Below are 26,334 nucleotides of genomic sequence, written 5' to 3' on the forward strand. Positions count from 1 at the left end.
GCCTCTTCACCTATTCCCCCATATGCGCCTTCCATCTGGCAACCATCAAAACACTCTCTGTATCTATGATTTTGTCTCTGTTCTTCTTGTTTGCCTTCTGGCACCCCTATGATGCAAATGTTGGAATGTTAGAAGTGTCCCAAAGGCTCCTTAAACCATCCTTGTTTTCTTGGATTCTTTTTTCTTGTTGTTGTTATGATTGTTTATTTTGTTGCTTCCTTATGTTCCAAATCATTGATTTGATTCTCACTTCATCCACTCTACTGTTGTTTCCATGTAAATTGTTCTTTATTTCAATTAATGTATGCTTCATTTCTGACTGGATCTTTTTTATGCTGTTGAGGTCCTCACTAAGTTTCCTGAGCATCCCTATAACTTGTGTTTTGAACCCTACATCTGATAGATTGCTTATCTCCATTTTGTTTAGCTCTTTTTCTGGAGTTTTGATCGGTTCTTTCATATGGGCAATGTTTTTTGTCTCCTCATTTTGGCAGCCTCCTTGTGTTTGTTTCTATGTATTAAGTGGAGCTGCTATAACTCCTTGTCTGGGTAGCATGGCCTAATATAGTAGCTGTCCTGTATGGTCCAGTGGTACAGCCTGCTCTATCACCCAACCTGAGTACTCGAGGTGAGCCCTTCATGTGGGCTGAGTACACCCTCCTCTTGTAGTTGAGCCTTGGTTGCTGTTGGCAGACCAACGGGAGGGATTTACCCAGGCCAGTCAGCTGCAAGGACTGGCTGTGACCACTGACCACAAACCTCTGCCCTCCGTGGAGGATCAGCTGTGCAGGGGTAGGGTGGTGGTGCTCTGACATGGTCTGTAGCTGTCCACTGTGTGCTCTTGCCCTGGGGTTTCCCAGGTGGTGCAGGCCAATGTCAGCCCTGACATGTATTTTGCCTGGGGCCACCCTGCTTGAGATATAAAGCAATCTGAGATGGCTGCTATTTGTGCTGGGCTTGGAGATTTCCAGATGAAGCCAAGCTGTGAACCTCATTTGGCTGGTGCTAGTGCTGGGCTTGGAGCCACTTAGAAAGAGGTACAGGACCTAGGGGCTCACTGAGGCTGGCTGTTAATTGTTTGACAGGATTTAGGAAGTTGTGAAACATGAGCCAAGATTAGCCATTCATATGGAAAACACACTGTTAACAGCTTGGGTGGATCCCTAAGTTGGGTGGGACAGAGCCTCAGGTGATCTCTAGGGTGGGGCAAACTCTGTTAGTCAGGTTGATGGAGTTTCAGATATGGCACCAGCCTGCTGACTCTGTAGCTCTGTTGAGGAGGGTTCAGAAAAGGGACAATGGCCTCTGTCCATCTTTCTGTCTGGGAGAAAGCTGTCCCCCAGCTCCTGCATTGATGCCAGACTCTTCAGTTCCTTCCTGTACGCCCGTGGTGCCTTTCAAGCTGCTACCCTGGTGCGGGAGCTCAGAGGGGATGAGTCTGAGTAAGTCCATATGAGGGTTCTTTAAGAGGAACTGTTTAGGGATACAGAGGTTTCTTCCACTGACTCAATCCTTGCTGGTTTTTGCAGTCAGAAGTTATGGGGACTTAATTTTCTGGCACTGGAACCCTGGGCTTGGGGGCCTGGTGTGGGGCTGAGACTCCTCCCTTCTGAGACATCTCTCCCAAACTTTTATCCACCAGACATGGATGTGAAACCAGCCTGTTCTGTGTCTCCGCCCCTCCTACCAGTCTGGATGGATGTGGTTTATTTAATTCTGTAGTTGTTGGACTTCTATTCAGCTTGATTTCTGATAGTTCTGAGTAATAGTTATTCTATTAGATTAGTTGTAATTTTTATGTGGTTGTGCAAGAAGGGAAGCCATGTTTACCTACACCTCCATCTTGACTAGAAGTTCTTGAGTTAACCTTTGTGTGTGAGATTTAGGTCAAGGTTCATATTTTTGTATATGGATGATGAATTGTTCCAACAGTGGTTGAAAAGGCTATCCTTCTTCATTCAATTGCATTTACATCTTTGTCAAAATCAATTAGCTATATATTATGGGTTTATTTCTGCACTATATAGTCTGCGTTATTGATCTTTGCCAATATAACACTATCTTGATTAGAGCAGCTTTATAGTAATTCCTAAAATCCTCCAACTTAATGTGTCTTTTTCAGAATTGTTTTGGCTATTCTAGTCCCTTTGCCTTTCTATTTAAACTTTATAACATCTTTTCTCTATCAAACAGCAACAAAAAAATCCTGCTGTGATTTTAATAAGAATTGCATTAAATCTGTAGATCAGTTTGGGGATAACTGACATCTTAATTCTATTGAGTCTTTTAATCTGTGAATGTTGTATGTCTCTCCACTTACTTAGTTCTTCTAAATTTCTTTTATTGGTAATTTTCAGAGTACAAATCCTGCACAGCTTTTTAAAAATTTATACTTAAGTACTTCACTTTTGGAGCTATTGCAAATAGTGTTATTTTTTAAATTTATGTTTCCAAAGTTTGCTCTTAGTACATAGAAATGTTGACCTTGTATGAGGAAGCATCCAAAAAAACCCAGAATTATCTTCTGCAGGGCAGGCCCCTTGTAGTACAGGCTCCCCTTGCTAGGTGAGTGTTCTAGGAACCCATCTGTATCAGCCTACCAGTTGGTGTTGTAAAAGGCTGCATTTGGCTTCAGTGAAAATTTTTGACGTTTTTTTCAATGCATTTGCCCATTTCCTGATGGTGATTTATAAGTGCACCCACGCAGACTGCGCTGAGTGTTCAATAGTTTTTGACCAAAAATGGCATGGCCCCCATGCCCATCCTCCCTATTCCTCCATCTTGCCCTGAGTGACTTTATGTTTCCCCGGGTGAAAAAAGTCCTCAAAGGGAAACGTTTACCAATGTGAAAGAGGTGAAACAAAAAACGGCAGAAGGCATCAAATTGACGAGTTCAAAAACTGTTTTGAGCAGTGGAAAAAATGTCTCTATAGGTGTAGTGCATCAAATGGAGAATACTTCGAAGATGATTGAGGTTTAAACAAGTAAGAAAAAACCCCACAATTTTTATCAATAAATTCCGGGTTTTGGGGTTCCCCCTCATATGTTGACCTTGTATTCTACAATCAGGGTAAACTCATTTATTAGCTCTAGGAGTTTTTTTTTGTAGAGTTCTTGAGATATTCTATGTGGATTATCATGTCATATTCAGTTTTATTTCTTCACTTTCAATCCGTACACTTTTAAATCTTTCTAGTTTCCTTCCCCAACTTAACTGCTGCCAAATACGTTTCAGGGTTCTCAGATAGCTGCACCACGCATTCTGTTAAGGATTGTTAAAATTATTATTGTTCATTCTAGTATAGTTGTCCCAATTTTTTCCCCTTTGTCCTCCTCTGCCCAGCCCACCCCCTGCTCCTACAGTCAATCCCCACACCGTTGTCCATTTCCATGGGTTATTCATACATGTTCTTTTACTTCCCTTCCCCTTCTTTCCACCATTCCACTCATCTCCCTTTCCCTCTAGCAGCTGTCAGTCTGTTCCATGTTTCCATGTCTCTGTTTCTGTTTTTCTCATTAATTTGTTTTGTTCATTTGACTCCTCTTATAAGTGAGATCATATGGTACTTGTCTTTCACTGACTGGCTTATTTCACTTAGCATAATAGTCTCCAGTTCCAACCATGCTGTTGCAAAATGTAAGAATTCCTTATTTCTTTCTGCAGTATAGTATTCCATTGTGTAAATGCACCACAGTTTTTTAACCCACTCATCTACTGATGGGCACTTGGCCTGTTTCCAACACTTGGCTTTTGTAACTAGCACTGCTATGAACATAGGGGTGCATAAGTTCTTTTGAATTGGTGATTCTGGATTATTAGGGTATATTCACAGCAGTGGAATTGCTGGGTCATAAGGCAGTTCCATTTTTAGTCTTTTGAGGAAAGTCCATACTATTTTCCACAGTGGCTGCACCAGTTTGCATTCCCACCAGCAAACAGTGCACTAGAGTTCTCTTTTCTCCACATTCTCACCAGCACTTGTTGTTTGTTGATTTATTAATGATGGCCATTCTGACCAGTGTGAGGTTACAGCTCATTGTGGCTTTAATTTGCATCTCTCTGATGGCTAGTGATGTTGAGCAACTTTTTGTATGTTTATGGGCCATCTGTATGTCCTCCTTGGAGAAATGTCTATTCAGGTCCTTTGCCCATTAAAAAAAAAAAAAAAAGAAATTATATATATATATATATATATATAATTTGTTTATTTTTTATTTTTAGAGAGAGGGTAAAGGAGAAAGAGAGGGAGAGAAACATTACTGTGTGGTTGCCTCTCACTCACGCCCCAACCGGGGACCTGACATGCAACCTAGTAATGTGCCCTGACTGGGAATCGAACCAGTGACACTTGACTCGCAGGCCGACACTCAATCCACTGAGCCACCACAGCCAGAGCCCTTTGCCCATTTTTTAATTGGATGTTTGTCTTCCTGGTTTTGAGTCATATGAGTTCTTTATATATTTTGGAGATCAAACCCTTGTCCAATGGGTCATTGGCAAATATGTTCTCTCATATGAATGGTTCCCTTTTCATTTTCATGAGGGTTTCTTCAGCCATGCTGAAGCTTTTTAATTTGATGTAGTTCCATTTGTTTATTGTTTCTTTATTTTCCTTGCCCTAGGAGATATATTGGCAAAAATATTACTACGTGGAATATCTGAGATTTTACTGCCTATTTTTTCCTCTAAGACATCATGACATATATAAGTCTTTTATACATTTTGAGTTTATTCTGGTGTATGTTGTAAGATGGTAGTCTAGTTTCTTTCTTTCTTTTTCTTTTTCTTTTTTTGCATGTACCTGTCTAGTTCTCCCAACACCATTTATTGAAGAGGCTATTTTTACTCCATTGTGTGCTCACGCCCCCTTTGTCAAATAATAATTGACTATAAAGACAAGGGTTTATTTCTGGGCTTTCTTATTCTGTTCTGTTGAATATTTTAACCAAATTCAGTGGGATACACAGGGTGACATGTGCTTATTCCATCTTAACCAAAATCAGAACTTCAAAAAGCATTTATTTTTAATTTAATGGTCTCAATCAGATTGTTTTCCACTAACATTGTATGGGAATACCTTTTTATTCACAATCCCACTAGTAATAACTATCTTATAATTTTGCCAGTTTGGTAGGTTTAAAGTGCTATCACATTGGTATTCTATTTTGTATTTCCCTGTGAGATTGAAAATTTTTATCATATTTTTTCACTATTCCAATTTGTGTGTAGACACATGCACATATGTATGTATGCTACAGGCTGAATTGTGCTCCCACCCAAATTCATATATTGAAGTTCTAACCCTAGTAGCTCATATGGCTGCATTTAGAGCTAGGTCTTCAAAGAGGTAATTCATTAAAACGAGGTGATTAGAATGGGCTCTAATTCTATATGACTGGTATCATTATATGAAGAGGAAATTTGTACATAGACATGTGCATGCATAGAGGAAAGACCATGTGAGAACCTAGGGATAAGACAGTCATATACCAGCCAAGGACACACCAATTCTGAAGACCACTTGATCTCTCAGACTTCTGGCTTCAAGAATTGTGAGGAAATAAATTTCTGTTGTTGAAGCCACCTAGTCTGTGGTACTTTGTTATGGCAGGCCTAGCAGACTGACACAACATATATATGTGCTTATATAGAATTATATAATCATGGAGAATATGTTTTAACAGAGGCTACCTAAACACAGAATGGTTAGTAGAAAGGTGTAACATGGAAAGAGATGGAGAAATAAAAGGAAGGGGGCAATCGAGTAACTATCAAACGGATCACGTTGTATACCTTAAATATATAAACTTTTTATTTGTCCATTATATAATCAGTAAAACTAGAAAAAAAGATGTTGGATTTTTTAAAAAAGATTTTATTTAGAGATCTAATCAAGATGGCTGCATAGGCAGACATGGCTTGCCTTTTCACAAAACCACATCAAAATTACAAAACGGAGAATAACCATCATCCAGAACCATTAGAAATCAAGTTGAATGGAAGTCTGACAACTATGGGATTAAAGAAAGCACATCCAACTAACAGGTAGGAGGGGTGCAGATGCAGAATAGGCTGGTCTCTCACACACTTGTGGTGGAAAAAAATTCAGGAGGGACACTTGAGAACTGAGGAGTCCAAGCCACACACCGAGCCCCCCAGCCCAGGTTTCCAGTGCCATGAAGATAAGTCTCTACAACTTCTGGCGGCAAAAACCAGTGGGGATTAAGTTGGTGGAAGAAACTTGTAGAGCCATGAGTTCATCTTAAAGAACCCACACACTGACTCGCCTACTCAGATTCACTCTCTCTCTGAGCTGCAGCACCAGGTTAGCAACTTGAAAGGCAACAGTGGTATATAGGGAGAAACTGAAATGTCTGGCATCAAGGCGAGCAAAGGCCATTATCTCTTTTGTAAACCTTCCCCCCAAGGGATGGCAAGCTGGTGCCATATCTGAGACTCCATTAACCTGGATAACACTGTTTGACCCACCTAGGAGTTCCTGAGAGATCCTACCTAACTCACAGGTCCATCTAAGCTATTTTCCATAGGAATGGCTGGTCTTGGCTCATGCTTCACAACTTCCTAAATCCTATCAAACTAGCAACAGCTGGCCTCAGGAAGCTCCAGGCCTGGAACTAGCACCAGCCAGCGTAGATTCACAGCTTGGCTTTGACTGGAAATCTCCAAGCCCAGCAAAAGTAGCAGCCATCTCAGACGCTTTATAGCACAGCAGGGTTCCCCTGGCAAAACAGAGGTGGGGGCTGATCTTGGCCTGCACCACTCAGGAAACCCCAGGGCCAGAGCACACAGTGGACAACTATTGACCACGTTGGAGCACCACCACATTGCACAGCTGATCCTCCATGGAGGGCAGAGGCTGATGATCGGTGGTCACAGCCAGTCCTTGTAGCTGTTTGACCTGGGTAAATCCTTCCATTTATCTGCCAACAGCAACCAAGGCTCAACTACAAGAGGAGGGTGTACTCAGCCCACACAAATGGTGCACCTTGAGTACCCAGCTCGGGTGATAGGGGAAGCTGTGCCCTGGACCCAATAGGACATCTACTATATTAGGCCACACAACCAAGACACAGAATCAAAGGACCTCTACCCAATACACAGAAACAAACACAAGGAGGCTGCAAAATTGAGGAGGCAAAGAAGTATGACCTAAATGAGAGAACAGAACAAAACTTCAGAAAAAAAAAACTAAATGAAATGGAGATAGCCAAGCTATCATATGCAGAGTTGAAAACACTGGTGATCAGGATGCTCAGAGAAATGATTGAGTATGGCCACAAAATGAAGGAAGAAATGAAGGTTATACAAAGTGAAATAAAGAAAAATATATAGGGAACCAACAGTGAGGGGAAGAAAGCCAGAATTCAAATTAACGATTTGGAACAAAAGGAAGAAATAAACATTTACCCAGAACAGAAAGAAGAAACAAGAATTTTAAAAAATGAGGACAGGATTAGGAACATATGGGACAACTTTAAACATACCAACATCTGAATCAGGGGTGCAGAAGGAGAAGAGGAAGAGCAAGAAATTGAAAACTTATTTGAAAAAATAATGAAAAAAAACTTCCTAATTTGGCAAAGAAAGTAGACATAAAGTCCAGGAAGCACAGAGAGACCCAAACGGGTTGGACCCAAAGAGGTTGACACCAAGGCACGTCATAATTAAAACGCCAAATTTTAAAGATAAAGAGAGAATCTTAAAAGCAGCAAGAGAAAAGAGGAGTTACCTACAAAGGAGTTCCCATAAGTCTGTTAGCTGATTTCTCAAAGGAAACTTGGCAGGCAAGAAGAGACTGGCAAGAAGTATTCAAAGTGATGAAAAGCAAGGACCTACAACCAAGAATACTCTGTCTAGCAAAGCTATCATTTAGAATTGAAGGGCAGTTAACGTGCTTCCCAGTCAAAGTAAAGCTAAAGGAGTTCATAATCACCAACCCACTATTATTCAAAGTGTTAAAAGGACTTATTTAAGAAGAAGATCAAAACTATGAACATTAAAATGACAATAAACTCACAACTATCAACAACTGAATCTAAAAAATAAAAACAAAAACAAACTAGAAAGCATTTTTCTCATTCTGTTGAGATCTTGCTTCCAGATGTGTCCCCTGTTTAACTCAAATAAATTGTAATAAACTTATATAAAAATATTTATAGCCCTGACCAGTGTAGCTCTGTTGGTTGGGCATTATACCTCAAAGCAAAGAGCTGCTGGTTCAATTCCTGGTCAGGGCACATGCTTTGGTTGCAAGTTTATTCCCTGTACAGAGTGTGTAGGAGAAGTAACCAATCTCTGTTTCTCTCTTACATCGATGTTTCTCTCCTCACTTTCTCCCTCACTCTCTCCCCACTTTCTTTCCTACTTTCTCCCTCTTCCCCTTTCTCTTTGAATAACTAACTAAATAAAATAAAATAAGCAAACCATCAGAACCTTACAATCTAACAGGAGTGACAGCTCTACCTAAGTCACAGAGGCAAACACAGAAAGGTGTCAAGATGAGGAGACAGAAGCATGGCCCCAAAGAGGAGCCAGGTCAAGGTTCTAGTGGGAGAACTGAGCGAAGAAGAAATAGCCAACCTAACAGATGAGGAGATAGGCAACTTAACAGATGCCAAGTTTAAAGCACTGGTGATAAAAATGCTCACAGACTTTACAGAAAAGATTGAGCATGACAGAGAAGAAATGAAGGCTATACTAAGTGAAAAAAAGAAAATCCACACAAAACTAGTGGTGAAGGAAAGGAAATCATGATTCAAATCAATGAACTGGAACATAAGGAAGAAATAAACAGTCAACCAGTACAGAAGCAGGAAACAAGAATTGAAAAAAATGATGAGAGGCATAAAAACCTCTGGGATAGCTTTAAACGTGCCAACATCTGAAATATAGGGGTGCCAGAAGGAGAAAAGGAAGAGGAATAAACTGAAAAATTATGTGAAAAAATAATGAAGGAAAACTCCTCTAATTTGGGGAAGGAAATAGACATACAGGTCCAGGAAGCACAGAGTCCCACACAAACTAGACCCAGGGAGGAACACACCAATACACATCATAATTAATATGCTAAAGGTTAAAGATAAAGAGAGAATCTTAAAAGCAGCAAGAGAAAAGAAGGGAGTTACCTACAAAGGGGTACAGATAAGACTATCAGCTGATTTCTCCAAAGAAATTTTGCAGGCAAGAAGGGACTGGCAGGAAATATTCAAAGTGATGAGAGGCAAGGATTCACAACCAAGACTACTCTATCCAGCAAAACTATCATTTAGAACGAAAGGGCAGATAAAGCCCTTTCCAAACAAGGTAAAGTTAAAGAAGTACATCATCACCAAGCCATTATATAAAATGCTAAAGGGACTTAAGAAAAAGAAGATCAAAACTATGAACATTGAAATGACAACAAAATCACAACTATCAACTACAGAATCTAAAAAATAAAAACAAAAGCAAACTCAGCAGACAACCAGAGTGGGTACAGAATCATAGGTATGGGGAGCACGTGGAGGGGTGTCAGCTTGGAGGAACAAGGCAGGAGAAAGAGAGAAATGGTGCAGGAAGTAAGACGCATAGTAAGATGGTACAGAATAGACAAGGGGTTGTCAAGAATAATACAGGAAAGAGTAAAGTCAAAGAACTTATATGCATGACCCTGGACATGAACTAAGCGGGCTGGGACTGCTGGAGGGAGGGCGGTACTGGGTGGAGGGGAGCAAAGGGTGCTGGGCAGAGGGGAGCAAAGAGGAAGATGTTTGCTTTTTTTAATGTACCATGTCTTGATTACTTTGTTAAATTGTTACAGCTGGCAATTGTTTTATATATGTAAAATTGTATTTCCTTTGTATTTCATGGGTATATGCCAATTGAGTATATTTTATATTAAGTATGAATTATGCACATTTGGGTAAATGTAAACTGTGTCTTATTTATCTTTTAAAAATAAAGTTATCCTGCCCTGGCTGGTGTGGCTCGGTGGATTGAGCGCTGGCCTGTGAACTAAGAGGTTGCTGGTTCAATTCCCTGTCAGGGCACATGCTGGGTTTTGGGCCAGGCCCCCAGTTGGGGGCATGTGAGTGACAACCAACTGATGTTCCTCTCCCTCTCTTTCTCCCTCCCTTCCCCTCTGTCTAAAAATAAATAAAGTCTCTTTTTTAAGTTCTCTGAATATTTGATGCCTTCTAAAAGAAAAATGTGTGTTTCATTATCACATACATTTATATAAAATTTCATATGTTCATATCTAACAATTTTTAAGGAAGTATGATTCCTGCATGCTATATAAATTAACCCATTATATGGACATCTATTTGTATATGGACATCTATTTGGTGGCTTCGATTTCCCTTTATTTATTTCCTATTAGATTCTGGTGCTGCTTTACTTACTGTGCATGATGTTGGAAACTTGGAACTCTGGATCCTGGGGCTGCACCTCATCTGCATTGGGGAGGAAGCGCTGCATATTCTCTATGAGGTACCAGCTTCGATTCTCATCAAATACAGAAAACAGGATGACATTTCTCTTGTCTGACATCATCTGTTAATTACATACATTGAAAGAAGGAAATACTACTACTATTGCCAGGTAGGAATTTACAGTCTACAACAGAAGTGTTGGTATGCATGTGATATATCTATAATCCTTTGGTTCAATTCCATTTCTCCATAGGATCAGTATTATGCCATGTACCAAGGCCTCGTTGTGGCAGTGGGTACTGTGAGCAGTATATATATTTAGAGCAAATGTGTCCTCAAAACAAGAGAGTGACTGGGCCCATTAAACATTGTTTATTCTGGCCCCAAAGTCATATGCTGACTGATTTTTTGGTATAGGCTGTAGCCTCATTCTTTCTATGTTCAGAATGGAGGAGTTTTACTCTTAAAGACTCAAGTGATTATTCAGTATCTTTCTTTTTTTTTTTAATATGTTTTATTGATTATGCTGTTACAGTTGTCCCAATTTCTTTTCTCTCTGCTCCTCTCTACCCAGTGACCCCCCCTCCCTCCAGTTGTCTCGGTATCTTTCTTAAACAAGTTAGTCATGCCGAATAAGATTAATGCCTTTCCTAAACGTCCATCTACCAACTGCCCTCCCACAATGCTACCAACATATTAAAAAATAAAAAATAAAAAACAGAGATCAAGTAACAAAGATAAATGAATTGTAAAATATTAACTAACACTAATACCTTAAGTTTTCTGTTAAAATTTTTAAAGTATTTTTCATAAGAGCAGTCTGTATATAAACCAAAGTTATGAGTTAGTCACTTGCTAATTGAATCTTCTAAGAGTTAATGTGCAAAACTCACTAAAATGTATCAATTTATCAATTTTATTTTGCATAACCTATCCCTACAGAAACCAAAATGCTGCAGGGGAGGAGACTGAAGAATTTAGAGGTACATTTTGGTCCTTTTCCAAAAATTAGTGGAAAAATTATAATTAGGAAAATATTTTCAAGACAGATACTTGGCCAAATTTATGCCTCTTTGGGTTTGTGTGCCACATGTTTTTCCTGCATTAAAATTGATGTGTTTTAGTCTCTGAACCAATGAAATGTTTTCAGACTTGTAGGAATCCTATATATCATAAATATCCAAATGGACATATAGTCAAGCCTCAGCAATATGGCAATGAGTTTTTGTGAAGAAGTAAGCTTTTCTTATTCAGAGAATTTAACTTCATTTTTTGAAGTAACAGATGTGGTCCAAATTCTAATCATATTCTGAAATATTTTATATCTTTCCTTGTATTTTGCTCAATAAATATTGAACTCTAGAGAAGTCTAGGCTGTGATATAGATTTGTGTGTCATCTAAAAATCGGTGATAACTGAGCATGTTAAAATGGGCAAGATCCCCTACAGGGAGTGGAATTTTTGACTAGGTATGAGTATTATAGAAATAATATAGGGTCCAGGTCTCCTTTGCATCCAGCAGGCAAGATTATTACACTAAACTCAAAATCAATAAACAGCTGTGAGTGACCCAGCTCATTTCTTTTATTGGCCAGTATTGCAGATGACTATATTTTCTGCATGCTACTGGGAGCTATACACTGAGGGAGTATAAGAAATATTACATGGAAATTCATATACATATTCATTCCATTTTTTAGTTTCAAATCCAGTACTTGGAGAGAGAATAACTCACCTGGTTTCCCCTTTGATCTACTGATCCTTTGTAGCAGATGAGGAGAGGGCCAATGAGTCCTGAAGCTAGATCTCTCTCTAGATTAACGAAGCTTGAGTAATATCGGGTCAGGCACTGAGGATCTGATTTAGTTGGCCCATCTTCTACAGTCACTGTCCATTTATACTTGAACATCTTTCCTGGCACAATTGGCATATCTTTCAGATGTTTCACACCTACCCACATCCAAACCACAAAATAGCTTTATTAGAGTATAACAACCCACTTATTAGTAATCATGTTGCTATTACAAGAGTTCTACAAAACTATATGTACATATGATATTTCTTAGTAAATGGAAACTAAATTAGCACTTATTTTAAGTTTAATATTTATATAATTTTTTACAATAAAAATAAGTCCAGGAAATTTTTTAGTATGTTAGTTTGAGTTGACATGGAAAAGTCTATCCACTATTAAAAATATATAGAAATAATAGATAATAATTTTCTATACATTTTAAATACATAGCTGAAATGTATCCAGAAGCAAAAAAATCTCAAGTGCTAAAATAGAGACATCAATGTCAGAGGTGTAAACTATAATTGATTATCCAGTTGACCATGAGAGTTTCAGGACTGAACGTATACCAAAGAATTGTGCACTGAAGTTTTGTTTTGTTTTGTTTTGTTTTTCAGGGGAGAGCGCAAATGCAGTCCTTCACTAGCACAAATTATGCAGTCGAGTTCCCACATTTGGGGAAATCGCAGAGGTCAGTACATCCAGAGTGCAACGGATAAGCCTCGCCTTGGGAAAGCCACCTTTGTGATCATGGTATTTCCCCTGCCAGGTAAGTATGTGTGCACTGAAGTTTTAACTCACATGTGGTATCAAAAGATGTGGTATATGACCCCAGTGAGGAATAGGAACAAGAATTGAGACCTGCTATCACACTAATGGGTCCTCAGAATAAAAATAGTCTGATTTTAGTAATTAAAACTCACTTTTGGGTATGTGTAATATGTGAAGACCCAGTCTAAATAAAAAATTTTATTTTATATCCATTCTAAGCTCTCCCACGTCCCTATTAGGTTAAGCCTGACCTATGGATATGACACCTATGGAAAGAATGGTATGGTATGTTCTTTCAGTATTTCTCAGCCTTTTCTCTTCCTTCTTCCAGTAGCTGAGAGTGAAAGTGGACAGGTATTACAGGAAAGGGCCAATAGACTTGCTTAATAGATTCTGCTTTTGAGTACTCTCTCTTTTTATTTTTTAAATTATGTTTTATTGATTATGCTATTACAGTTGTCCCAATTTCCCCCCTTTGCCCCCCTCCACCTAGCACCCCCACTCTCTCAGGCAATCCCCACACCATTGTTCATGTCTGTGGTCATGTGTATAGGTTCTTTGGCTACTCCATTTCCTATACTATTCTTTACACTCTCATGGCTATTCTGTAACTACCCATTTATAATTCTTAATCCACTCATTTCTTCACCTATTCCCCCACATCCCTTCCGATCTGGCAACTATCAAAATGCTCTCCATATCCATGATTCTCTGTTCCTCTTTGCTTAGTATGTTTTTCAGATTCAGTTGTTGATAGATATGTATTTGCTGTCATTTCATTGTTCAAAGTTTTGATCTCCTTTTTCTTAAATAAGTCCCTTCGACACTTAATATAATAATAGTTTGGTGATGATGAACTCCTTTATACTTCTCTTGTCTGGGAAGCTCTTTATCTGTCCTTGCATTCTAAATGATAGCTTTGCTGACTAGAGAAATCTTAGCGGTAGGTCCTGGCTTTTCATGACTGAATATTTCTTGCCAATCCTTGTTCATAGTAATTTCTTGCAATCTTTTGTATTTTTGTGGTATCGGTTGTGATTTTATTTATTTAGGTCCTCCCTCTTTTTTGCTTGATGAGTCTGGTAAAAGGCTTGTCGATTTTGTTTATCTTTTCAAAGAACCAGCTTCTGGATTTATTGATCCTTTGAATTGTTCTTTTAGTCTCTATGTCATTTAATTTTGCTTTGATCTTAATTATTTTCTTCCTTGTAGTTTCTCTAGGCTTTGTTTGTTTTTGTTCCTCTAGTTCTTATAGCTGTAGGGTTAGATTTTTTATTTGAGATTCTTCTGTCCTTTTTAGGTAGGCCTGTATTGCTATGAACTTACCTCTCAGGACTGCCTTTGTTGTGTCCCATAGGTTTTGGGCAGTTGTGTGTTTATTATAATTTGCTTCCAGAAACTTTTTGATTTTTTCCTTGATGTCATTGTTAACCTATTCATTATTTAATAGCATGTTATTAAGTCTCCATGAGTTTGATGTCTTTTGAGTTTTTTTCTGAGGTTGGTTTCCAGTTTCAAACTGTTGTGATCTGAGAAGATGCTTGATATGATTTCAGTTTTCTTGAATTTGTTGAGGTTTGTTTTGTGTCTCACAATGTGGTCTATCTTTGGAAATGTTCCATGTGCACTTGAAAAAAATGTCCATTTTGTTTCTTTTGGGTGTAAGGTTTTGTATATATCAATTAAGTCAATTTGATCTAGAGTGTTCTTCAATGCCTCAATATCCATGGTGTTTCTTTGTTTAGAAGATCTGTCCGTTTTTTGACAATGAGGTGTTAAAGTCCCCTACTATGAGTGTGTTGCTGTCGGTATCCTTCTTGAAGTCCTTCAAGATTTTCCTTATATATTTGGGTGCTCCTATGTTGGGTGCATATATGTTTACAAGGATTATATCTTTTCATGGACTGTTTTCATAAGTATTACAAAATGTCCTTCTTTGTCTCTTTTTATGGCCTTTATTGTGAAATCTGTTTTGTCTGATATAAGTATTGCTACCCCAGGTTTTTTTTTTTTTTTATGCTCGTTTACTTTAAATGTTTTTTTCCATCCCTTCACTTTCAGTCTGTGTAGATCTTTGTTCTGAGATGGGTCTCTTTTAGGCAGCATATACGTGGGTCATGTTTTCTTATTCACTCAGCTACCCTATGTCTTTTGATTGGAGCATTTAAACCATTTACATTTAAGGTTATTATTGATAGGTACTTATTCATTGTGATTTTTCCCCCTTGTATCTCTGTTCCTCTCTCTCTTCTTCTTCTTAAAGCATTCCCTTTAGGATCTCTTGCAATGCTGGGTTGGTGATATATTCTTTTAGTCATCCTTTGTCGGGAAACTTTTTATTTCAGCTTTCATTTTGAAAGAAAGTCTTGCTGGGTAGAGTATTCTTGGTTGTAGGCCTTTGTTTTTCATTGCTTGAAATATTTTTTGCCATTCCCTTCTGGGTTGTAGTGTTTCTGTTGAGATATAAGCTGATAGCCTTATCAGAACTCCCTTGTGTGTTATTTGTTGTTTCTCTCTTGCTGCCTTTAGGATTCTCTCTTTGTCTTTGAATGTTGCCATTTATGATGTGTCTTGGAGTGTACCTGTTTGGGTTCACCTTCATTAAGATCCTCTGTGCTTCCTGTACTTGTGAGACTTTTTCTCTCCTCATGTTTGGGAAGTTTTCTGTCATTACTTTTTCAATCAGATTTTCTATCCCTTGCTCCTCTTCTTCTTTTGGTATCCCTGTGGCCCAGATATTATTATGTTTCATGCTGTTTTGCAGCTCTCTTATGCCCTCTTTATTCTTTTTTAGTCTTTTTTCATTTTGTTGCACTGTCTGGGAATTTTTTTCTATGTTGTCCTCTAGCTCACTGATCCAATCCTCTGCTTCATCTAGCCTACTTTTGATTCCTTCTACTGTGTTCTTCGGTTCAGAAATCACACTCTTCATTTCTTCCTGGCTATTATTGATAGTTTCTGTGTCCTTTTTAATGCTGGTGTAGTTCTCAGTAAGTTCCTTGTAGCTTCCCTGGGTTCTTTGCAGTTCCCCTGGAGTTCGTTGTAGTTTTCTCGGAGTTTGTTCAGTTCATTGAGCTTCCTTATTACCATTATTTTGAATTCCATGTCTGATAGTTTGTTTGCCTCTATTTCATTTACTACTCCTTCTGTGAATTCCTCCTTTTCTTTTGATGGGGTGTTGTTCCTTTGTCTCCCCTTTTTAGGTGGCTCTTCTTGTTAGTTTCTGCTTCTTAGATTGATCTGCTTTGACTTCTTGCTTTCATGGTGTGATCTTCTGTGGTAGGAGTCCTGTGGGATTCAGTGGTGCAAACTCCTTGATCTCCTGAACTTGATGCTCTTGGAATGCCCTTTATGCCATTTATTTGAGCTGTCTGGTAGTATTTTGGTTTTAGTTGTTTTTGTGTTGCTCTTTGGTGGGTCCTTCTCTCGAGCTATCTGACTGAGAGTCACTCCACCCACCTTGTCTTGTAAACTGTTGTTGAGCTGCTGCTAAAACAAAACCACCAGCCCAGGCTAGAATCCCACACCCAGAAAGATATCTGCCACCCTCAATCTCCATATCAACTGCAAATAAGCCAGTATTAATAAGGATGTAAAGAGATTAAGGCTATTTTAAGAAAGGAAAAACAAATAAGAGCTGACTAACTGAAAGAAAATGATTTCTGAGAGGGGATGAGGAGGAGCAATAATAGTAGCAAGTAGGGACAAGACAATGAGAGAAAGAATGTAAAATTTATATCATATATAAAAAAGGGAGAAAGGAGGCAGAATGAATTAAGAGAGGGGAAATATATAGTATTAAGTTTAAGTGGAAGTTATAAAAAATATATATCTATATAGTGTGTGAGAGAACAAACACACACAAAAATAAGGAAGATGAATAAGAGGGAAAAATAGGCACCAAATTAAAGAAAATGTTTCACCACAGTATTATCAACAAACTATGAGTTAAGATTAATATAGGTGGGATAGGAGTAAGAGATAAAAAAGAAAGAGAAGCTTAAGAGATGTCTGGAGGAAAGGGAAGTGATTTTGAGATGGTAGAGGGAGAAGTAATACTAAGAGTGAGGAATGAAAACAAGGCTGAGAGAGGGAAAAATTCAAATTTCAAATGAAAGAAGGAAGGAAAGGGCTGGAGGAAGGTAGTGGGGATGATAAGATTTGAGATTTGAAATACCAGAATAGGGAATATTTATGAATAAACTTTCAGGAATGTCATAACTACCACCATATCCCACTCAATGGGCATATATTGATCAAGGTGGAGAGAGAATAAGTGTACTGTATTTTGTGATGGGGAAAAAAAAGTGAGGTGACTAATGACAAGAAAAATGGTATGGAGAGGTTGGATAGGTGAGAAATAATGATTGCAGATTGGAAATGGTCATAGCAAGAGAGAAGATAGAATTTAAAACAAAAATAAGAAGAGGAAGTCAGATGGTAATATTGAATGAGAAAAGAGAGGAGCAAAATATGAGATTTTAAATAAACTATAAAATAAAGACTAGTTATTTATAATGCATAGACTGGGAGGACAAGAAATGACTGTTAAAAGGATATGCAGGAGACAAATAACTCCTGTAGAAGATCACAGTGGAATTTGTCTCTGTAGTATCTGGATTTTTCCATTTTCTTCTCCTTCTGGATCCTCTACTGTTGATGTCAGATCATGTCCCAGTCTGGATCTATGCAGCCTGATCACGACTATCAGTGTTCTGCTGCCTGTGTCTGTCTTTTGGTTTTTACTATAGTCACTCTGTAACATGCAGTCAGGCTGAAGCACCATGGGGCAGAGCTGAGTAATTCATTTGGGTGGGGCTATTGCTTCCCCTCCAGACATTGCCACTTGGAGGGGAGTGATCTGCTTAAACAATTTCTCTTGCAGCACTGGGGATTAGTCTGCACTGGGGTCCTGTCCTCTGCTCCCCCAGCTCTCACTCCCTGACACCTCCACCCCCCAAATTCTCCCCAAGCATCTCTAGTCCACTTTGCTGGTGCCCTGGGCAAGTGCGCATGAATGCAATCCTCTGCACCCTCCCCTCCAGAATCTTGTCATGCTTCCGGCTATTCCTCCCCAGTCAGCAAAATCAAACAAACAAACAAACAAAAAATGTTGCTTTACACATTTTAGAGCCAGACCTCACCTGGCTTACTCTCGGCACTGCCAGCAGGCCCAGCCTGAGTTTCAGCCCCCAATCCTCTCAGGTGGAATCTTCTGGGCACTGTAAAATCTCTCTGCACACCAAGCTGCTTCCTATGGGAGCCAAACCAGCACTTGTGGGACTCCCACCTGCGTCTCCTCCACTATCCACACCCGACAGGTCACTATGAAGCGGCCTCCTCCACCCACCCGTAGCTACAAGGTTAAACTCCAGCCAGTGTCGAGTTGGTAATCCAGATGATTTCTCAACAATGAAGCCAAAATTCCAGGTTGGTCCCAGGAGGAGGCCAGCACAGCCTCCATGTCCATGTCTTCTTACTGAATCCCTCCCAGATTTCTCTATAAAGGGCACCTATGGCAGGAGCGCAGTTTCCAGGCCTCTGTACTGCTCTGGCTTTCTTTCTTTACCCCAGTAGATCCCTGCTATTGAGCTGGTCTGCTGGTGACCCTATGCGGTGCTGCCAGAGGCGTTGGGCTGGGGTCATTTTTGCTGTTCTGATTGGATTTTTTTAAAGTATATTTTATTAATTATTTTATTACAGTAGTCCCAATTATTTTCCCTTTGCTCCCTTGTGCCCAGTACCCCCCTTCCCTCCAGCAATCCCACCTCACTTAGTTAATGTCCAGGGGTTGTGCATGTAAGTTCTTTGGCTTCACCCTTTCCTATATTATTCTCAACTTTCCCTTATCTATTTTGCACCTACCAATTATGCTTCTTAATCCCTGCACCATTTCCCCATTTCTTCCCCCTCCCCCTCCCAGCTGATAACCCTCCAAATGATTCCCATACCTATGATTCTATTCCTATTCTGGTTTGCTTTGTTGGATTTTTTCTTTATTTTTTAGATTCAGTTGTTGATAGCTGTGAGTTTTTTTGTCATTTTAATGTTCATAATTTTGATCTTCATTTTCTTAAGTAAGTTCCTTTGACATTTCATATAATAATGACTTGGTAATGATGAACTCCTTTAGATTTACCTTGTTTGGGAACCACTTCCTCTGACCTTCCATTCTAAATGATAGCTTTGCTGGATAGAATAATCTTGGTTGTAGGTCCTTGCTTTTCATCACATTGAATACATCTTGCCGGTCCCTTCTTGCCTGCCAAGTTTCTTTTGAGAAATCAGCTGACAGTCTTACAGGCACCCCTTTGTAGGTAAAGCTGCTTTTCTCTTGCTGCTTTTAAGATTCTCCCTTTATCTTGAAACTTTGGCATTTTAATTATGATGTGTCTTGGTGTGGTCCTCCTTGAGTCTAGCTTGTTTGGGACTCTGTGCTTCCTGGGCTTGTATGTCTATTTCCTTCACCAAATTTGGGAAGTTTTCCTTCAATATTTTTTCACTTAATCTTTCAATTTCTTGCTCTTCCTCTTCTCCTTCTAGCACCCCTATGATTTGGATGTTGGTATGTTTAAAGTTGTCCCAGAGGTTCCTAAACTTCTCATTTTTTTTTCAATTCTTGTTTCCTCATTCTGCACTGGTTGACTGTTTTTTTCTTCCTTATGTTCCAAATCATTGATTTGAACCCCAGTTTCCTTACCCTCACCATTGGTTTTGTGTGGATTTTCCTTCATTTGATTTAGCGTAGCCTTCACTTCTTTTTTTATGCATCTGCCATACTTAAGCAAATCTGTCAAGCCAGTGAGCATCTTTATCAGTAGCATCTGATAGGTTGGCTATCTCCTCATTGCTTAGTTCTCCCACTGGAACCTTGATCTGTTCCCCCTTTTGGGCCATACTTCTCTGTCTCCTCATCTTGACAGGCTCCTGTGTTTGTTTGCCTCTGTGTCTTAGGTAGAGCTGTCTCACCTGTTACATTTAAGGGGCGGAGCCTTAGTTATTCATCAGTATAGGGCGAACTATTTCACCATGTTTGTGTCGCTGTGTGGGAGGGAGAGGTCTGAGGAAACAATGCTGCTTGCTCAGCACTCACCCCTTTTCCAGGAACTTCTCCCAATTTGTCTGGGAATGGCGCCCTCTAGTTGTTGCCCTGGCCGTCATTCCCAGGGTGGGTAGGTCTGTGGATGTTCTAGGACCGTGGGGCCCTTTAAACAAACGGACTCTGCTGAGAGACCAGCAGTTTCTGCCCCTGCCCCAACCCCCACTGGTTTGCACAGTCAAAAGCAATGAGGCTTGATTTTCCCTGGCGCTGGAACCGTGAGCTGTGCGGTCTGGTCTGGTGCTGGGAGCACTCCCCAGGTGTCTCTCCCCACTTTTTAAAACGTGTGACTGCACTTTCTGCCAGCCCACCACTGCTGCCGCTGCTTCCGACACCACCGCCTCTGCTGCCACACCGCGTCCTCTCCGCCTGGGTTCCACCCCTCCTACCTGTCTGGATTAGTATTTCTTCTTTATATCTTTTGTTTGTTGGACTTCCATATAGCTTGATTTTCTGGAACTTCTGGTTGTCTCTAGTTTTGAGGTAGTTGTATTCCTTCTTAGTTGTGGAGGGAGATGCAGCGTGTCTTTCTAAGCCTCCATCTTGGCCGGAAGTCCCTGATTGGGTGTTTTTTGATTCCTTACATTCCAAATCACTTATTTAACTCTCAGTTTCATCTACTCTACTGTTGGTTCTCTGGAAATTATTCTTCATTTCAGTTCGTGCATCCTTCATTTCTGACTGGTCTTTTTTTATGCTGTTGAGTTTCTCACTAAGTTCACTCATTGAGCATCCTTATAACCAGTGTTTTGAATTCTTCATCTAGTAGATTACTGCTTTACTTTTTTTTTTTCCTTTCTCTGGAGTTTTGTTCTTTCACTTGGAACATGTTTCTTTGTATCCTTATATTGCAGCCTCCTTGTGTATTTTTCTATGTATTAGGTAGAGCTGCTACATCTCCCAGGCTTGGTAGAGTGGCCTAATGTAGTAGGTGTTTCTGCTGGGTCCAGTGGCACAGCCTCCCTGATCACCCAAGCTGGGCCCTCAAGATGCACCCCCTCTGTAAGCTGTATGCACCCTCCTCTTGTTGTTGAGCCTTGATTTCTGATGGCATATCAGTGGGAGGGATTTACCTCCAAGCTGATCAGTGGCAAGGGCTAGCTGCAACTACCAATCTCCAACCACGATGGAATATCAGCTGTACAGGGGCCCACCCTACAGAGCAGGATGTACTTAAGCAGGGCTCTGGTGCCCATGAGTTGGCCCATTGAGTGTGTCACTTGTGAAGGTGGTTGGGTTGTGCTTCAATGTGGTCTGAAGCTGTCTACTGGGTGCGCTGGCTCTGGGGCCTCCTAGGAGGTGCAGGCCAAGGTCATCCACTGCCTGTGTTCTGTCCAGGACCATCCAGCATTAGCTAGAAAGTGATCTGCAGATGGTTGCTACTTGTGCTGGGCTTGGAGGTGTCCAAGTGAGGCCAAACTGTGAATCAAGGCTAGCTGTTGGCATTGGCAGGCCTGAGGCCACTTATTGAGAGGTATGGGGCATACTAAGGCCAGTTGCTGCTTGTTTGAGAGATTTCAGGAAAGTCTGAAGCCATTCATATGGCAAATCCCCTGTAAACTGCTTGGGTAGGCACAAATGTTGGGTGGGGCAGGATCTCGGGGAATCACCAAGGTGGGGCAAACAGTATGAGCCAGGTTAATGGAATCTCTGTTATGGTGCCCATCTGCCGACTCTGTTGGGAAAGAACTCTTCAAAGGAACAATGGTCTCTGCCAGCACTTCTGTCTGGGAGAAACCTGCCCCTCCCAGCTCTTGCCCTAATGCTACAATTCAGTTCCTCCCTGTATGTCTCTGGTGCCTTTTGAGCTGATGTTCCTGCACTAGAGCTCAGAAGAAGTGAGTCTAGAGTAAGTCTGTCTGTGGGCCCTTTAAGAGAAATTGCTTAGGACTCCAATAACCCTCTGGTCTCCCTCAGCCTCAATCCCAACTGGCTTTTACAGACATAAGTTATGTGGACTTTTCTTCCTGGCACTGGAAACCTGGGTTGAGGGGTCTGGCGTGGGGCTGGGACTCCTTCTCAGAGGGGGCCTCCACAGTTGAAATATCCCTCCAGATTTTTATTAGCCACATGTGGGTGTGGGGCCAGATCATCTGAGTCTCTTTTCTTCCCTACCAGTCTTAATGTGGCTTCTTCTTTAATTCTTTGTAGTAGGACTCCATTAAGCCAGATTTCAGACAGTTCTGAATAATGATGTTCTGTAGTTTAGTTGTAATTTTGACATAGTTGCGAGAGGAAGTGAGTACCATGTTTACCTATGCCACCATCTTGACCAGAAGTCATCCTATTATTTTGATAAATATTCACCCCAAAGTAAAGAGAGAATATGTATAACAGCCAATCTACTAAAAAGAAAATATATAGCAAGTAAAACTTCTTAAAAAAGAAATAAAATGATAAAATAATTGTAAATAGCCCTGGCTGGTGTGGCTCAGTGGATTGAGCACTGGCCTGCAAATCGAAAGGTTGCCAGTTTGATTTCCAGTCAGGGCACATGCCTGGGTTGTGGGCCAGGTCCCCAGTTGGGGGTGTGTGAGAGGCAACGGGTTGATGTTCCTCTCACACATCAATGTTTCGCTTCCTCTCTTTTTCCCTCCCTTCTCCTCTCTCTGAAAATAAATAAATAAATAATTGTAAATAAAATATAAAATTATTCTGATATATACAGACATATCATTAGTAACACAAATGTATTAAATAGGGCTAAAATCCCCTATTAAAAGATGGAGACTGGGTATAAAAACAAAACTTAGGTATACTGGGGTTGGCAAAAGTAGGTTTACCGTAGTGAGTATGTGAAATACAGAATTTATTCTTGTATTATTATTTATTAATGATTTGTATCATTTATTTGTATTACAACTGTAAACTTACTTTTTCCCACCCTTGTATGCTCTACATGGACCAGCTCTAACATAAAATAAGTAAAAATGTGGGAAAATAATAGCATGGAAAAATATAAGCTATCTAAGGATGTGTGGCAATACTAAAATTAGTAAAATAGAATTCAAGTTAAGGAGCATAGAACAGAACCAAGAAAGATATTTTAACTGATAAAGGGTACAATCCATGAGATAAATATATCGTGAACCTTTAAACAGCAAACAACACAGCAAATAAAAACCAAGGTTGTGAACTATTCTGAAATGAAAGGTAAAGAGATTACTAGATATCAAAAGCATGGAATGTAGCCAAAACCTGTATTCAGAGGAAAAAATATATGACCTTATATATATTTACCAAGAAAAAATAATGCCTATAATTAAATAAACTAAGAAGATAAATGATAGATGATAGATAGATAGATAGATAGATAGATAGAGACAAACAACCCAGCAGAAAAAAATTATCGAAGGAGAAAGAAAGAGGAAAGCCATGGTAGAGGAAACCCAAATGACCAGTAAAAATGTGAAATGATGGTCAACTCTACAAGAAATAAAGAATTCAAATTAAAGTAGCAATGAGACACCACTTTTCACCAACCAGATTGGCAGGATTTTAAAAGACTATCTTTGTCTGGCTATCAAGGATATGAGAGATTATATTTTCATACATGTCTAGTAGGAGTGCAAATTACCACTTCATTTGGGAACAAAGGTCTAGCTATCTATTAAAAATACAAATACAAATACTGAGACTTAGAAATTCCAGTATGAGGTCAGTGAACTTGAAGATAAATCAATAGAAATGATCTAATCTACAGAAGAGAGGGAGCAAGAAAAAACATGATCAAAGCATTAAGGCATGTGGGACAATTTCAAAAGATCATACATACATGTAAATGGAGGCCCAATAAAGGAGACGGAGAACAGAGCAAAAAGTATTTGAAGACATAATGGCCACAATCTTTTCAGATTTGGTGAAAAACCTAAATTTATAGATACAAGAATATCAGTAACTCTCAAGCAGAATAAATATGAAGAATGTCACAGCCAGAGAAAAATGACATACAGGGGAATCTAGACTTAGCTATTATAAAGGCCAGTAAAATAATATTTTGAAAGTGCTAAAAGGAAAAAACAAACTCTCCACCCAGAATACTATGTCCAGTGAAATTATCCTTTAAATGTAAAGACAAAAATAAAAACATTTTCACATAAAATAAAACTAAGAGAATTCATCTCTAGCATACCTGCACTATAAGGAATGTTACAGAGAATTCCTTAGGCTGAAGGGAAATTATCTGAATGGAAGTGATACTAGAGGGAAATCTGGATCTCCAGCAAGGCACAGAAAACATTGACAATGATAAATAGCTGGATAAATATCAAGGAATGCTTTTCTTTATAATTTTCTAAAACTACATATGTACATTTAAAGCAAAAATATAGCATTTTCTTGTGAGTATTTTAAAGTACATGGATGTAATAATCTGGATATTGTAGCATAAAAGATGGTGGGTGATAAATGTGCCTATATGGTACATTACAGCTGGGGCAAGGATCAGTATAATTTTAGCTATTATTGAGACTGTGACTTCATCTGTACCTACAGGTAAGTCAGAAGCATAAAATTGAGCCTTGGCTGGTGTGGCTCAGTGAATTGAGCGCCAGCCTGCAAATCAAAGGGTTGTTGATTCGATTCCCAGTCAGGGCCCATGCTTGGGTTGTGGGCCATGTCCCCAGCTGGGCACATGCAAGAGGCAACCACACATTGATGTTTCTTTTCTTCTCATTCTCCCTCTCTTCCCCTCTCTTTAAAAATAAATAAATATTTTTTGTAAAGAAGTATAAAATTGAGGTAAGACTTACCTTTTGGCAATCTCCCTGAGTGCAAAGGACTGACATCAGTGATTCCATGAGGGAAGATGTTATATGGTCGGCTTGCTTGATTCTTAAATATAATCTGAAAGTATAAATGAACTATAAGATCAAGTCTTAACAACTAGGATCAACAAGAAAAACGTGGCCTATCTCCAGAAAATAAAAGCTTTTTTGCATCCACATTACAGGGGTTTGAGTATAGATAAGGCTCACATTATTTATTCTTTTCATAAAATTGCTCAGACAGCTACTTAGGTTTCTCACTAAAGGCCCCTTTCCATTTCTTTAAAATTACTTCAATTGCTTCAGGAAGTATTTCTTGCACCTTCACACACTAATTGAAATTTGAATGTCTACTGAGGACACTGATTCCCCTCAGCCTTTTCCACCATTTGAGCACTGAATTCTCCAACAGTGGAGAGGGAAACAGTGATGCAGGTAATAAAATACTCACTGAATGAGCAAGCATGACCAGGAGGACCATTGATTACAGCATTAAGCAAGGATGGCAGTCACCATCATCTGATTGCATGAGGTTTAAAAGAGGGGATGGGTGGAAAGCAATAACAGACATAGCAGTTGAGAACCCTGAGGACATTATCCCAGACTCTAGATTTGAGGATAAAAAAACAAGTTCCACTTGCATTTTTGTCTTTAAACCCAGCAAATAGCCTTTTTTTCCCTACACCTAAGCAGAAAAATGGTGTAGGAGAAATATCACACAGCTCTGCAACTAGCTTCTGCATATATGCTTAGCCCATGGGCACAGACAACAATGTGGTGAAGGCAGGGGTGGGGCTGGGTGGAGGGGGCAAAGAGGGACATCTGTAGTAGTGTCAACAATAAAAAATCATGATCATAAATCTCAAATGGGCACTGAAGTTACCTAGCCATCTTATTATGTTTTCCTAGAAATTCACCCTCTCACCTACTTAGCTGACTATTTGCTTCTTGATTCTCCCTCTCAGTCTTTTTTCACTGAGAAGAGAAGTATTCAGAATAGATATTCCTCATATTCCTACCATCAAATCTACCCATCTATATGCATATATGGCCATATTCTCCTGTTAAAATCAGCTCCTATCTAATGCCAACATCTTTTCTTTTGTACTAGTATACAATAAGATTGTAGCATCTTCCATTGGAAGAAATTTCCTACTGGAACAGAACAGAGAGCCCAGAAAGAGTCACACATACATAGTCAACTGATCTTTGACAAAAAAGAAGACAATAAAAAGGAGTAATAATTATGTATGGTGCCAGTTGGGTACTGGAATTATTAGGGGAACACTTTGTAAAGTATAGGATGTATACCTGAAACTAATGCAAAATAATATAGACTGCAAACTATAATTGAAAACATTTTGAAAAGGAAAAACAGACAAGAAAAAAGGAGAAAAGGGTGCGGACATGGGTCAAAAATGTGAAGGGAGTAAGAAGTTACAAAATAGTCACAGGATGTAAAATACAGC

General features: G+C 39.4%; 1 protein-coding gene and 1 non-coding gene across 2 annotated transcripts in view; both read right to left on the reverse strand.

Annotated features, from left to right (window-relative positions):
- Window positions 1–26,334, reverse strand: part of F8 (coagulation factor VIII) — a 217,867-nt gene that overhangs the window by 100,143 nt on the left and 91,390 nt on the right. Inside the window, exons 10-12 of the mRNA XM_090264419.1 lie at window positions 24,851–24,944; window positions 12,170–12,384; window positions 10,405–10,555 (exon numbers count right to left, since the gene is read on the reverse strand). Coding sequence (XP_090120545.1) covers window positions 10,405–10,555; window positions 12,170–12,384; window positions 24,851–24,944 — 460 coding nt within the window. The remainder of the gene's footprint in view (window positions 1–10,404; window positions 10,556–12,169; window positions 12,385–24,850; window positions 24,945–26,334) is intronic.
- LOC149991293 (U1 spliceosomal RNA) lies at window positions 12,844–13,006 on the reverse strand. Its single transcript, XR_016508797.1, has one exon. It is a non-coding gene; the product is annotated as a U1 spliceosomal RNA (small nuclear RNA).

Source organism: Furipterus horrens, unplaced genomic scaffold (assembly GCF_987537825.1).
Source record: "Furipterus horrens unplaced genomic scaffold, mFurHor1.1.pri manual_scaffold_17, whole genome shotgun sequence".
Taxonomy (NCBI): Eukaryota; Metazoa; Chordata; class Mammalia; order Chiroptera; family Furipteridae; genus Furipterus; species Furipterus horrens.